This window comes from Penicillium macrosclerotiorum (genome assembly GCF_028827735.1).
Source record: "Penicillium macrosclerotiorum strain IBT 26536 chromosome Unknown utg000006l_segment0_segment0, whole genome shotgun sequence".
NCBI lineage: Eukaryota > Fungi > Ascomycota > Eurotiomycetes > Eurotiales > Aspergillaceae > Penicillium > Penicillium macrosclerotiorum.
This window is the reverse complement of record NW_026643085.1, coordinates 2,027,482-2,041,513: the sequence shown is the minus strand read 5'-3', so window position 1 is coordinate 2,041,513 and position 14,032 is coordinate 2,027,482. Positions and strand designations below refer to the sequence as shown.

At 46.6% G+C, this 14,032-nt stretch overlaps 8 protein-coding genes across 8 annotated transcripts; 4 read left to right on the top strand and 4 right to left on the bottom strand.

Annotated features, from left to right (window-relative positions):
- Positions 1–48: 48 nt before the first annotated feature.
- N7462_006017 (uncharacterized protein) lies at positions 49–1,156 on the bottom strand (the record flags this gene model as incomplete). The annotated part of the gene is made up of 4 exons (XM_057077735.1): positions 49–733; positions 799–877; positions 935–950; positions 1,013–1,156. 4 exons carry the CDS (start codon positions 1,154–1,156, stop codon positions 49–51), a joined length of 924 nt encoding a protein of 307 aa, XP_056933315.1.
- A 296-nt stretch (positions 1,157–1,452) lies between these two features.
- On the bottom strand, positions 1,453–3,266 carry N7462_006016 (uncharacterized protein; the record flags this gene model as incomplete). The annotated part of the gene is made up of 4 exons (XM_057077734.1): positions 1,453–1,806; positions 1,861–2,217; positions 2,278–2,988; positions 3,048–3,266. 4 exons carry the CDS (start codon positions 3,264–3,266, stop codon positions 1,453–1,455), a joined length of 1,641 nt encoding a protein of 546 aa, XP_056933314.1.
- A 448-nt stretch (positions 3,267–3,714) lies between these two features.
- N7462_006015 (sialidase family protein) lies at positions 3,715–4,887 on the top strand (the record flags this gene model as incomplete). Its single annotated transcript, XM_057077733.1, has 1 exon — positions 3,715–4,887. The coding sequence occupies one exon, from the start codon at positions 3,715–3,717 to the stop codon at positions 4,885–4,887; it is 1,173 nt and encodes a 390-aa protein (XP_056933313.1).
- Positions 4,888–5,253: 366 nt separating this feature from the next.
- N7462_006014 (dihydrodipicolinate synthase family protein) lies at positions 5,254–6,293 on the bottom strand (the record flags this gene model as incomplete). The annotated part of the gene is made up of 2 exons (XM_057077732.1): positions 5,254–5,775; positions 5,835–6,293. The coding sequence occupies 2 exons, from the start codon at positions 6,291–6,293 to the stop codon at positions 5,254–5,256; spliced, it is 981 nt and encodes a 326-aa protein (XP_056933312.1).
- A 440-nt stretch (positions 6,294–6,733) lies between these two features.
- On the top strand, positions 6,734–8,861 carry N7462_006013 (fungal specific transcription factor domain-containing protein; the record flags this gene model as incomplete). The annotated part of the gene is made up of 2 exons (XM_057077731.1): positions 6,734–6,887; positions 7,111–8,861. The coding sequence occupies 2 exons, from the start codon at positions 6,734–6,736 to the stop codon at positions 8,859–8,861; spliced, it is 1,905 nt and encodes a 634-aa protein (XP_056933311.1).
- A 449-nt stretch (positions 8,862–9,310) lies between these two features.
- N7462_006012 (aldo/keto reductase) lies at positions 9,311–10,324 on the top strand (the record flags this gene model as incomplete). The annotated part of the gene is made up of 1 exon (XM_057077730.1): positions 9,311–10,324. The coding sequence occupies one exon, from the start codon at positions 9,311–9,313 to the stop codon at positions 10,322–10,324; it is 1,014 nt and encodes a 337-aa protein (XP_056933310.1).
- A 277-nt stretch (positions 10,325–10,601) lies between these two features.
- N7462_006011 (putative quinol monooxygenase) lies at positions 10,602–11,058 on the top strand (the record flags this gene model as incomplete). The annotated part of the gene is made up of 3 exons (XM_057077729.1): positions 10,602–10,783; positions 10,845–10,872; positions 10,924–11,058. The coding sequence occupies 3 exons, from the start codon at positions 10,602–10,604 to the stop codon at positions 11,056–11,058; spliced, it is 345 nt and encodes a 114-aa protein (XP_056933309.1).
- A 579-nt stretch (positions 11,059–11,637) lies between these two features.
- On the bottom strand, positions 11,638–14,004 carry N7462_006010 (polynucleotide adenylyltransferase; the record flags this gene model as incomplete). The annotated part of the gene is made up of 7 exons (XM_057077728.1): positions 11,638–11,709; positions 11,855–11,972; positions 12,037–12,151; positions 12,200–12,827; positions 12,901–13,112; positions 13,186–13,781; positions 13,856–14,004. 7 exons carry the CDS (start codon positions 14,002–14,004, stop codon positions 11,638–11,640), a joined length of 1,890 nt encoding a protein of 629 aa, XP_056933308.1.
- Between the last annotated feature and the right edge of the window lie 28 nt (positions 14,005–14,032).

The window sequence follows — 14,032 nt, the reverse complement described above, 5'->3', positions numbered from 1 at the left end:
GGATTTGTATATAACCCCGAAGTAAAATCCGAAAGCTTTTCTTGATGTTTATTGTACATTCGGATCATCATCATGGAAAATCACTGTCCCCCAGTTTGGACGGTTGAATCGCTTCCCTCCCAAGATGTCAGCCAGCTCATCAATTTGCGCTGTTTCTAGATCATCCATTACGAAGCTTTGATGGAGATTTGTGGTAATTCGAGCCGGATTGATGCTTTTTGGAATAACGCTCCAACCTTTCTTCACACCCCAGCTCAGTAAAACATTTCCCGAGCTACATTCTCTTTTCTGCGCAATCGCATTCACGACCGAATTCTCATGTAGTGTACTGCCGCTACCACCCAACGGGCCAAATGCTGTTTGGTGAACCCTGTGCTGGACGCAAAGGGCATTGAGGCTCTTTTGGGGTAGCAAAGGCTGGATTTCAGTTTGGTTGACAGCAGGGATCACCTTACAGTTCTTGAGAAGCCGGCTTAGGTTAACGGTCGAGAAATTGGCTACTCCAATTGCCCGAACTTTTCCTGTTTCAAGAAGTTTTTCCATCTCGCGCCAGGTATCCACAAAGTCCCATTTGGGGTCATGAACAGTTCGATCTTCCTTCCCATAGACCTCTGGGGTTGAGGTTGGCAGTGTGATGGGCCAATGCATGAGATAAAGGTCAACATATTCCAGACAAAGATCATCCAATGATTTCTGAAGGGCTGATTCAATGCGGCGATGATCAGAAGACCAGCTAATTTAGCAGTTAATGAGAAATACCTCTCGACTTAGGTGAGCGAAATGTCCATTGGCACGTACAGCTTCGTAGTTACGAAATATTCATTTCGCGGGATTTGAGTGGCTTTAAACACTTGCCCTATTTCGTTCTCATTTCCATCTACATATAGTCAGTGGCTTATATGTATTTGATTCGATTCTCAAATGATGTTCTAACACAGAGGTGCGCAGTCCTATGTAATAAGGTTTGTTTGTTAGCGTTTAAGTCGGCTATTTTTGTTGTATATTAGCTTACAAAATGTCTATATCCAGCCTCAAACGCTGCTTTCACAGCACTCGCCGCATCTCCTGGCCCTGCCTTCCAGGTTCCAAATCCAATGGCAGGGATTTTGGCCCCGGTATTGAGTGTGAAAGACTTGTTTTGAATGTTTTCCTCCATTTGAGATCGAGGCAGAGAGTTAGATACTATATCAATATCGAGGTACTATCCGCCTTTTTAAAGCTCCTAGATCGACGCTATGAATTGAATGTTTTATAAGCCTACCATAACTCAGACTGGACCGGAGAGAAGACCGAGATTCTCAGCGGTCCCCTCAAGTCTCACTTGATAGATGGAGTCGGACTTGCACCGGAATCCTGGTGCTGGCTTTGTTCCCTGAAATTTGACAGAAAGAAAAAAATGTTATCAATTGTGGGCAACTCTACTTCTCGGCCTCGTGATGGAATTCCGTCGCTTCACGCAGACTCAATGTGCTCTGCATGATTCTTTCCATCGTCCTCTTGCTTCTTGAAATTCCGAGCAATGATATCCTCCATGACATCGGAGCGAATTTTTTCATCTTCTGTGGGATACGCATGTCTCCACATCAAGTATAACGGTCTTTCAAACAGATTATCCATACTTTCAATAGATCGGCCCTTCATTTCCGGCAAACAGAAGTAAATGAAGGCAACGCCCAAGTAGGTCAGCATGGAATATAGAAGGAATACACCCCAGCCCATCTCAGTTATCATGTTCGGTGTCGCTCGTGTGATTCCGTAGTCAACAATCCAGTTGATGAAAAAGCAGATTGACATGCAAAATGATCGCTAGATAGGTTCAGTTATTTTTCTTTGACAGAGCACTAACATGACCAAACTCACAATTCGTGTAGGAAATATCTCTGCTGCCACAACATAACAGGCTACTGAGTGACCAAACGACCAGCCGAAAGCGTAGAGATAGATCCAAACAATACCCACAATACCCCCTGCAGGGGTTCCTCCCACTGTTTCCGTGTTTGTACCTGCAAATCGTAGGTAAAGAGCTAAGTATAACATAGCAGTAGCCTGGATCATAGCTCCAACAATTAAAGGGAGGCGGCGTCCAATACGGTCGACCAGGTATCCCACATAGAAGATGGTTGTCACAGTCTTCACCACGCCATATATACCAGTAGTGAGCAGGCTGGATGAGCTTCCTTTGACACCTATTAAGGCGAAAATCTCAGGAGCGTAATACTGAGGTTCTTATCAGCAATTTCTCATATGGATGATATTTTCGCAATGATGGAAACCCACATTCAGAGAGTCAGTGCCAGTGAATTTGTGAAACAAAAAGAGCATTATCGATAGAAAAAATCGTTGAAAGTTGTTTTTGGACGTGAATATGTCCTTCAACACGACCCAATAACTATGGCCCGCAAAACATTCCTGCTCATGTCTCACTTGGGCCTCAATCTCACGATACTCAGTTTGAATATATTCATGATCAGCGGGAAGCTTCCGTAATTTGCACATATTCTCCAATCCCTCCTCTGATCTACCATGGTTAATCAGCCACCGAGGGGTCTCAGGCACAAATGGGATCATTAAACACAACAGTACGCCGGGAATAAGCTGAATGCCCATGGCAGTTCTCCATTGGCCGTTGTCATGCTCCACGCCCGAGAAGTACCATTTGGAAACTCCATAGTTTACCCAGAATGCCAACATGAGCGAGGTGACAATCATTAAGTTGTAAGTCGCGGTCATTGATCCTCGAACTGATTTGGGAGAATTCTCTGCCAGAAATTGGGGCGTGAGCATCGAAGAGGCGCCGACGCCCATGCCTGCGACGAAACGGCCTGCCAACAGAACATCGTAATTCGCAATCATCTGCAGCGCAGCACCTATAACGAAAACCACACCCCAACAAAAAACTGACAATCTTCTGCCTAAATAATCGGAAGTTGGCGCTGCGAGTAGAGCGCCTGCTGATCCTCCAGCTGCGAGCATTGATGCGATTGTCCCCTAGTTACATGTCAGTAGTATGTTCAGGAATTGTCAATTTGAGACTGCGTCTTTTCTACCTTGCGGCTATCTAGGTCCGATTGAGGTATGCCGTTTAGTCCGAATGCATTTTCGAAGGAGGGAAGTGTGAGAATTCCCCCGATGTTTCCTGTATCAAATCCATAAAACGAGCCACCCCAAGACACTGCGACAAGGAGATAAAGAAGGCGGAGATTGTATATTGCCTTAGGGCAATTCTTTGAATCACTGCTAATCCAGATACTTGTTCCTGCGGCCATGCTGCTCCAGTGGAGTATATTTTCAGGTCTTCTTCGTGGATGGTTGAGGCCGATACTTGAAAACGGACACCATGAATTCTCACCTAAAAAAGGTGAATGCTCGGAACACTATATAAATAGTAGCGCTTCAGGAAGTCGAAGAACCTCTACGCATCGAGTCATAATATCAAAATAATGCCGAGACCTTCATCTGCCAGCCCCATGGGGAAGTGGGGTAGTGGAGCAGCATGTAGTCTTGATGTCGGCTTACCGGCCGGTGGTTAGTGACGCTGTCTCTGTGTCGGTGACCAACCCGATAACTCTAACCGTATGTATGTCTGGCGAAAATGAAATAAGAGAATATTTTTGATTATATTGTATTACCTTTCCTAAGAATAGTCATCGGTATTTTGAAGCTATTCTCTCTAGGGCCAGGTCTCCTATCCGCAAACCTCTGGGCCCAGCCATCATGGCCACAACAACCCTCGAAGTCCCTGATTTTTATCCGACCGTCCAGTCTTCTTCCAAGGGAAACTTTAGGTCCTTCGAGGCCCATATTCCAGCTCTGACTGCACAGTGCCATGCATCAAATCTCTTGCTTCTCCCAAATGGTGATCTTCTCTGTGCTTGGTTCGGAGGTAGCATTGAAGGGCGACCCGATATTTGCATTTATATGTCTTCTTTGCTCGCTGGAACTAAAACCTGGAGCGATCCGATAAAGATGACGCATGATCCGACTCGCAGTGAGCAAAATCCTGTGCTCTTCCGAGTTCCCTCAACTGGAGAAATCCGGCTACTATACACCTCCCAAGACGCAGGAAACCAGGATTCCGCGGTGGTGAAGCAGAAGCGCTCAATTGATAATGGCGTGACTTGGTCTAATCCAACCGTTCTGTTCAAGGAGCCAGGAACATTCATTCGGCAGCCAATAGTTGTGCTCGATGATGGCACCTGGGTGGTTCCGATCTTCAAATGTCGCGCCGAGCCCGGTGAGAAGTGGCTAGGAAGCGATGACATTTCCTGTATATGCATATCTAAGAATGAGGGAAAGACTTGGGTTGAAAAAGAGATCCCCAACAGCTTTGGTTGTGTTCATCTGAATATAAGACGCCTAAAGAGTGGTTCTTATCTAGGGCTTTACCGGAGCCGTTGGGCAGACAAGATTTACCTATCAACATCCCCCGATGGTATTATCTGGAGTGAACCCAGCCCAACAATTCTACCAAATCCGAATGCGGGAATATGCTTTGATATTCTACCCTCCGGGCGTATTGTTCTCGTCTTTAATAACTCCTCAAAGAAAGATGCGATCGGTCGGCGTGATGGTCTGTATGATGATATCAGTGATGGTACAGACACGAGAACCAACCAAGCCAGCAAGCACGGAAAAGAAGCCTTTTGGGGTGCACCAAGAGCACCTTTATCTGTCGCCTGGAGTGACAATGACAGTGCTTCATGGAAGTGGAGGACATTGGAGGAAGGTGATGGGTACTGTTTAACGAACAATAGCGAGAGAAAGTTGAATCGTGAATTATCCTACCCTAGCATTGTCATTGGAAACGATGGGACGATTCACATTGCCTTCACTTTTTGGAGACAACGGATCAAGTATGTCCAATTACAGGAAGACTTTTTTAAATGAAGAATAACAAATCAAATCAAAATTAAGTTCGTCGCCAGCCTACTTTCCTTTTAAAAGACACACCAAGATCCATGCCATAGTCCTCAGACTGATGCTTTTAAAGTAAGAAGTGGAAACTTACTTGCGAATTTCTTTTCTGCATTTTCAACGACTCCTGGCTCCATCTCACAGGCTGATAAATGATATACGTATATTGGCTTGCTATTCTGGAAACTTTATGTAACATAGCCTGAGATTTAGGAATGAATCTCACGTTAATTATTTTTTAGATCCACCGAACGTCCGATATATTGATTTCAATTTATAATTAGAAGCCATATACAGGCTCTATGATTGGTTTTGTTCTACTGCAGAGATTCGAAAATTCTATATCGCATCAGGCAGACTCTGCTCCAACTCCACCAAATGCTGCATAACACCTTCAACCCAGCTAACCTTTTCTGCACCGCAAGGTAAATAGGGTTTTCGTGGCCAAAAGGCTTCTGCTTCACTAACCCCAGCAGCTGGCCCGGCAAAATGAGCAGCAGCATATTTCGTTGGTGCAATTCCTTCCTTGCATGCTTTCTCAGCTTGAGCAACCAGCCCTTGTAGATTCTTTGCCTCTTTAATTTTTCCATCGTTCCATAACTTGAACAGCTTGGCAACACATTTGGGAAACACATTAGCTATCCCAGTCACGCATCCTGAGCCTCCACCAGCAAGGCAAGGAATCAGCCAGTCTGAGGAGCCTGCATAAACTCCGAATTGGTCATGAGCATATTCCTGTGTCAGTCGTGTAACCTTCCCCGCATTTCCACACGTTAACTTAACTCCCACGATGCCATGGTGTTTTGCGAGCTCGGAGATGATATCAGAATTCATGTCGATACCGTTGCACATCGCCGGGAACTAAGAATGGGAATAACAATGATGAGTCTCGTTTCAGAATGAGGAACCGCAAACCTTACACTGTAGATAATGATTGGCAACGAAGTGGAGTCAGCGACATCGCGATAGAAGCTGAGAAGGACCTCTTTCGTTACGGCTTTAGCCCAGTAGTTCGGGGGCAACAATAGGCCAAAATCAGCCCCTGCATCGAGGGCGTCCTGTGCTAGTCGAATAGACTCATTTGTTGATTGTCCGCTGATCCCGGCAACTACAGGGAACTGCGGGCGACCAATGTCAATAGCAGCCTTTCTTGCAACTTGAACGAGATTCTTTCTCTCCTGGGGAGATAGGAGGACAGCCTCAGCGGTGGTTCCTGCGAGCACCAATCCATCAATTCCTCCTCGAATTAAATGTGTAAAAAATTTATAGGATGCATCAAGGTCGATTTCTTGACGCGGAGTGGGTTTATACAACGAAATCACCGGGCAATAGACCCCAGGCGGGATGATTTTCGATTTTGTTGCAACTGTGGACGACATGATGCTATTCAAAGCTACTCCAAAATCATTTAGCAAGGTCAATCTTGATCCCATCGTGCCTGCTTGGCCTTTTACATCCGTTCCAGTGAACAGACGAGCTGGGGGCCTTGCAAATCTCGGCCAGTCTCCGTGATTCGTGCCTCAGCGGGCGATATCCGTCCCGGAGACTTTTCCATCAAATGCGGGGGAGCTTGGGCGGCCCCAATAAACCTTGTGGATGAAGTGGGGAAGCTTCACTCGAGGAGCCGATCGATTCCTCTCTTGCTTTCTGGATTTTCCATAGTCATGCTCTAGGAACTGGCCTTTAACAAATGAGGCGCTTGGGTTTCGTCTGGCCATGCGCCATCTTTCCCCTCTTTTGAGTAGATAAAGCCCTCGGGGTGCTCCCCGGTCGGCCTATTTTGAGGACCACTTTCTACTACCTTAATAAACCTGAAATTATGACCAAACTAAAGCGGGCCAGGACCGATGTTGATTCGGAGCCACTGCCGGAGCAAAGCTTAGACGCAGCCAACGATCTCTCCAATGGGAGGGATCCAGCCGTGCTCGATATTTTGCCGGGGATTACCCGTAAAATCACTGCGTGTGGAGCATGTAGGAAGCAGAAGGTCTGTAATAAGAATTACTTTCGTCTTATTGGGCCATTTTAACGATCCAAGATCAAATGTGATATGAGCCATGGCCCACCATGTACTCGATGTAGCCGTCGTGGCCTGTCTTGTGTATTGAACAAAAGCCTACAATCCTTGGTAGAGGAAGTCAAGTAAGCACAACCCAAGGTATGAGCATTTCTCGAAAGCGGCTCTTAAACTGACAGGCTCGAGTCTTCAAAGAAACACTGAGCTCCTCCAACATGATGTTCGTGATATTCATGCACTTCTCGACACCGTCTGTCAGCATCTAAGTTTGCCTCGACCTCAAGCCCTCCGAACAGGGGGTGAATCGTCTGAGAACGAGCCTAGAGAAGACCTTGACGATTTGAATGGGGACCAAGCGGACCTTGAAGGATGTGAAATATCGCCGCCTGATACCCCATCCGCGGTCCAGGCCCCTATTGACACGTTCCTCGATATCGCTAAGCTGGGCAGCCCTGGATCGTCCGACAATACTCCACCAAGTATGACACGGCAGAAGAGCCTTATTGTACCCCAAGATCTCATCAGTAAAGGCGTCACCACCTCAATTGTGGCAGAGACTCTTGTGGAGCGATATTCCACTCGTTTAGACCCGTACCTCTATGGAATCTGTAGAGAATATCGCAGTTGGCAACAAATCAGAAAAGCTTCACCTGTTTTGTTTGCGGCTGTCTGTACAGTTTCTGCATTACAAGACCCGCAAGGCCAAGCAATATACGAGGCATGTAATCGTGAATTTAGGCGCCTTGTATCACGGTCGCTATTCGAAAAACACGATCTGGAATATGTGCGAGCCCTCAGTATCAGTTCCTTTTGGCTCTCGGACGCGTCGAGGATTTTATCTAGCGATGCTATTCGCCGATCTGCGGATATGCGTCTGCATCGCAGTTTAAATCATTTGTCCAATATAATAACTGACCCACAACTGATGCCGCCAGCGACAACTGCCAGCTCGAGCACGAGTGAACTTGGTGCCATAAAAGATCGCCTGCGACTATGGTATCTCATCTTCATTTCCGACCAGCACCAATCCATTCTTCACAATCGCGATCCTCTCTTGCGCAGTGATAAAGAGATTTCCTTGAGCTGGGAGACCTTAGTTGCCCGTGACGACACCACCGACTCCGATATCCGAATCATTTCGCAGGTCGCCCTCCTTGTCATAATGAGTCAAGTTCGGGATCTATTAGGCTCTGACCAAGAGACACGTATACCACAATCTTCATCAAGCCAGATAACTCATTACTCTCGGCAGCTCGACCGGTGGTTCAATAAATTTTCTGTTCTATTCAAACCGGACCCTTTTATTGGTGATTTTCCTAAATGTGGCCTCCAGCTACATTATCATTTTGGTAAGCTTTACTTGGGACATCAAGTTTTCAAAGGTCTCAATGGCGAAGCTATCCCGCTTTATTTCCAAAATGCAGCAAACATGGCCCACGAAGCAGCCATCGCTATCTTCGAAATGATCTTACATCAAGAGAATCTTAGACACAACTTAGTGGGAATGCCCCACTACTTCCATATTATGATTGCCTTCGCGGGTCACTTTTTACTCGAAGTCAGTAAAAACTACCATGCACAGCTTTCAATCGAGCCAGTTCAAGACTTCGAATTGATACGAAGAGTATTGGAGGTGTTTCAAGATATTCCAACTATTCAGCAACATCCAATATGCCGCATGACACCGGGTTTAACGCGAAAACTTCATGAGTGTATCGGCTCCTTGCAGAGAGATGGGGAACAGATAATCCCCTCCCTCGCAACAACATCAACAGACCTGATTGGATACCACATACATGGTGTGCAACGTCAAATGCATCAGCCACCCAGTTCCTTATCCTTTCCCGGCGACTCACTTGTGACTCCTGTAGATGACTTTCTATTGACCGATTTCGGAGAGTTTACGTTTCCGGGCATGTCGTCTAACTGACTGTATAAAGCCGGTATTTAAAATCCATGATTTCATGTATACCCACAGGTTTAGCAACATCATGTAGCGGGGAAATAGCGGTCTGCAGGATGACTGGGATTGATGTGTGATTGATATATAAGACTACTCCGCTCACAGAGAGCAAACAATCAGACACGTCCTATTGGAATTTCTTTTTCTCCCCTCTAGCACCCCGACTACCCCCTAGCGGCCAGACCTGGTTCACAGGCAGGTGTAGCGATTGGGCAGTGAAAGGCACGGAGAGATTGCCGAGCCTATCGGCGGCACGAAGCCGACGACGATCTACTTATGGGTACCCAGGCAGTTGAAGAAGACGTGGAACCAGACACGTTTTTGATCCATTTTCAAATCCGAACAAAATGATCTCTCAATTTTCAGTTTGTTTGCCCGCCACAAAAAATTATCAACACCCGCAAACACTGCCAAAAATGCAATACCAGCGACTTGGTAACAGTGGTTTGAAAACTTCAAGAATAATTCTCGGCTGTATGACTTATGGAAATCCCAACTGGGAAGGCTCTCCATGGGTTCTCGATGAGGCGCAGTCACTGCCGCTTTTGAAAAGGGCCTACGATTTGGGCATCAATACGTTTGATACCGCAAACACATACTCGAACGGAATTTCTGAAGGACTCCTCGGCAAAATGATCAAAAAATATTCCATCCCGCGGAGCAAGGTAGTCATAATGACAAAAGTCTACTATCCCGTGCTGGAAGAAACCCCAAATTTGCGATCAAGCCCCGCACTAAATGACGGGCCTTTAGTAAATCAGATGGGGTTAAGTCGGAAGCATGTCTTCGACGCCGTTGAAGGGTCACTACGGCGGTTGAATACAGATCACATCGACGTTCTTCAAATTCATCGGCTGGATTCAGAAACCTCCCCCGAAGAGATTATGAGAGCACTGCACGATCTAGTTCAAATGGGGAAAGTCCGCTATCTAGGGGCCTCGAGTATGCACTGCTGGGAATTCGCAAGGTTGCAATATATCGCCAAAATGCACGGATGGACGCCATTCGTCAGCATGCAAGGCCTATACAATCTGCTTTATCGTGAAGAGGAACGCGAGATGAATCCATTTTGTCGCAGCGAGGGCGTAGGGTTGATTGCCTGGAGCCCCCTAGCGCGAGGCATATTGGCTCGTCCGTGGCAAGAGAAAACAACTCGCGCAGATCAAGATCAGAAGACAAAGAAATGGTTTGTTGGTGATCAAAACGAGATTATTGTGAATCGGGTCGAGGAAGTGGCTCACAGAAAGAACTGCAGCATGAGCTCTGTTGCGATGGCCTGGTTGTTGGAGAAAGGATGCTGTCCGATCGTTGGACTTAACAGCATCCAGAGAATTGAAAATTCTCTTGAGACTCTTGCTATTCATCTCACGAATGAGGATTTGAGATATCTAGAAGACCCATATCTCCCATTAGCTGTTCAGGCGATTTAATTTCGTTTATGATTCGATACACGGGATCGCCGGATGGAAGCGACTTATCATTGGTAGCTGCGTAATTTGTTTGTGCCAGCCTTGCGAGAGTAAGCAAAGAAGGATTCCTTCAGGGTCTCCCCCGGCCCCCGAATTGAAACACTATAAGTACTGATCAGGATCGGATGGGAGGCTTGCCTGCTAAATTCAGGATCTCTTTCAACTCCTCATCTTCAATCCGCACCCTTTCAACTACCACTGCCTTCCCTTGAAATTATCAATTATTCCACCATCCAACATGAAACCTCAAACCGGGTTTAGTCTACACGTCACCATCTATATCAAACCTTCTGATGTTCCTACATTCTTCGAACATTTTAAGCCAGTCTACGAAAAAGTGGTCGCCGAGCCGGAGTGCCGCTTCTTCGAAGTATATCAGTCTTTGGAGGACCCAGGAACATTACGCTGGGTTGAAAATTGGTATTGTTCCAGGGCCAGGCTCGCTCAAAGTATATGTTCTTCGGCACTAACAATAATCCAGGGGTGCGAGTTTCGAATGGTTCATGGGGGTTCGTCATAATACTTCACAGTTGATCTTCGTGGACTGACTTTGAATTCAGAACCAGGCACCAAAAGAATATTACAAGGAATACCTTACAAAGACACAGGCAATGTTCATCCAGCCACGGGAGATGAAGGTGTTTGATAGGCTTGGACCTCCATATTACACAGCCAAGGACCCCTATACAAATTGAGAGATCCATTGCAATGTCTGCGGGGTACAGCCAGCTATTCGAGAATTTCTACTCCGGACATGGAACAAGAAGGAATGAATGAATTACGTGATCCCGTGCGCTACGGGCCTACCCCTTTGATTAGACTATCTTAGCTGAGCTATCTGCAAGACCCCATAACAAATACAATGCGATGCAACTTTAAGACTGCTTCCAGCGTCCAAAGCTACCTTCACCTAGCACGAAGCGGGATAAAACAGCGAGGATTCAGCTCCTGCAAGCATGGGGGAAAGATGCAGAGAATGGGTGGGCTCGGAGATTTTGAGCATAAAAAGCAGACGCTAATCTAATGGGCAAGCCTGGAATAGAAAAGTAAGTGGAACAAACCAACCTTGAGCTCCATGAGCGCAGTGGAAAGTTCTGTGAGAGGTGAATAGGTCAGATGATCGGGTTCCTGGGTTAAAAGTCTGCCAGGCCACGACTCAATATCTTGTGAGTCGCTCTCGTATGAAATTTCTGGTGACATTGTCTTGTTCTTGATTATTGGGGTCCAGCCCCGACGGGATGGGTTGACTTATACACGTGATGGCAGGCCTGCACTCAAGCTGGTGTCGCTGTGCTGGAAATAGTGCTCGGAGTGACTTGGCGTTTAACAGCACCTTGTGACGAATCCTGTGGGGTGATAAAATGGCATTAGTGATTCCCTATTGCCGATAACCTTCAGGTATCTGGGTTTTCGCGGAGCGTGGGAGGGCGAGTTCGAGTATCGAGTTCATTGCTGAGTCAGGTTCAATCTCATTCTCTTATTTTCACTTACGTCCAGCTCGGCAATCCTTCGCTTTTGACCAGCCGAGTCGGTCTTCTTGATGATTTTCTTCTTCGGTCGGGTAGGTCGGCTTTCACCAGGCTGGAATACATCTTCGGGCAAGTCAAAGCTAAAGACCGTCAAGATCATGTTTCTAAATGAAGAAAAATAAAAGAGCTGCATCAGTGACTTACTTGCGAACATGGGTGACTGCCAAGTCATGGACCTCTGGTTGGTAACCAGGCCACGCTGTGCAACTCCCTTTGAAGTGGTGTGAATCGAGAGAAATATCCAGAGACCGCGATGCACCTAAAAATTACTTAGAAGGGAGATAAAGAAGCTCGGTCTTTGACATACCTGGCTCTAGCGGCTTCAACTCAAGGCCAATGTAGTACGTAGTTGTGTACATTTTACGGCTCTCGCCTTCGTCCTTTGATTCGTCTTCGGCCTTCTGCTCGGTGGGCTCTGGAATCTCGGCATTTTCCATGCCGTTCTGCGCCGCCGCTTCGTGTGCAGCATCTTTGATTTCATCAGTTGTCTCAGTGGTTGTACCCTTTTCTTGATACTGCGTTGACCCATTTTTCACCACTTCCATCTCCTGTGCATTTGCAACAACGTGGGACCTTTCGAATCCCTTGGGGAAAGGATGAGCCACCGCTATGATTGGCTTACGGTCAAGGGCGCCAACAAGGTGGCGTATCTTGGATTCGACAAGGCCAGACCAGACTGCTTCGGCTTCCTTGGTCTTGCTCGAGGCCGTAATACTAAGATAGTATTTGTAGTCATGTGTGAAGAACGTATGGCGGGTAAAAAGATCATTCCAAGAAAGTTGTTTCCCGAAGATCTTATCGACAATATCTCCTCCGCGTTGCAATTCCCGGAGAAGAACGGTTTGGGTTGACATCGAAATATTGTGGGTTGCACACATAGAAGGATACGCAGGTGTGATGATGGGCATTAAATGAGAACGGTCACTTGGATAGATCTAGTCAACGTCAATTAGCAACATGTAACAGGCCAAAATGTGAGGATGTAGAAAGCGAAGCTGAAAGTCGTACCTTAGGATTCCAGACTTTCATTTGAAGAGGCCCATCTTCAATATGCTTTAACAGTACAGGTTGTGGCCATGCCCATTTATTCATGATTCTGAAGAATTTGCCCACAACAACAGAGCCAGTGGCTTGTGGGTATAACTGACATACTCGAGCCACCAACATCGCCCACGCAACACCCCCGGGAAAGCCGACAATGTTGGCATAGATGGCACGACCTAATATCAAGCAGCAGTCAGTCAATAATTCATGAGATAATGAATATGTCAGTTTTGTTCTTCGTCCACTCACGTTGGGCCCAAAGCTTGATTGCACGTAATGCAAGGCGGAAGGTCTTTTGCTGAGGAACAAGTTCTAGAATCTCATCTGTGACTCGAGTTCCGTTCAGCGACCGGACCTCCTTCTCATCCAACCCGCGCAAATAATCATTGTTCTTCAGGTCAAGATTCATCGGAACGGAGGGAACAATCAGGCGAGCATAGAGCAGGTCGATACTAATTCCAGCCATCTCCAGCTTGATAATGGGCACAAACGCATCCGGAACGGGTGTCATCTTTTCAATTACGCCTTCCGGAGACATCTTTTGAAGTATTTCAGGGAAATCGGAAAAGAAATCTTCGACCGAGACATGTTTCGGGCCAACGATGAGAGTATCGATATCAGATCCTGTTATGCCATCGAGGTTATTCATAGAGCTCCTTGAAAACCGCTGCGAGCACTCCTTCGCACCCAACATACCTGGACCGTAGACACCCAATTTGTAGCTACCGAAGGTGAAAACCTTACCTCCACCTGCCTCAACAGCAGCAGGAGACAAGCCTTTCTTACGACCGACAATCTTAACGAATTCCAGCGCAACGCGTTGAAGTAGCCCAATCATCTGTTGTCTATTTGTGTCCCTCATCAGCTTCTCTCTTCTTCCACATGCTGTCTTACCATTCTTAATTCTTAATAAACATACCTCCGCTCTGTCTCTGCGGGCGACTCAAAGTTGTTCTGCGCCTTGAGCTCAGCAATGAGATCATCGTTTGCTTGCTTTTCTGCCGGAAGTGGAAGAACTGTTGAGATAGGAGGAGTCACACCCCACTGCCGGGCGGGTGGAGCTGTCATTTTGTCTGCAACAGAGAAAAAAAAAATT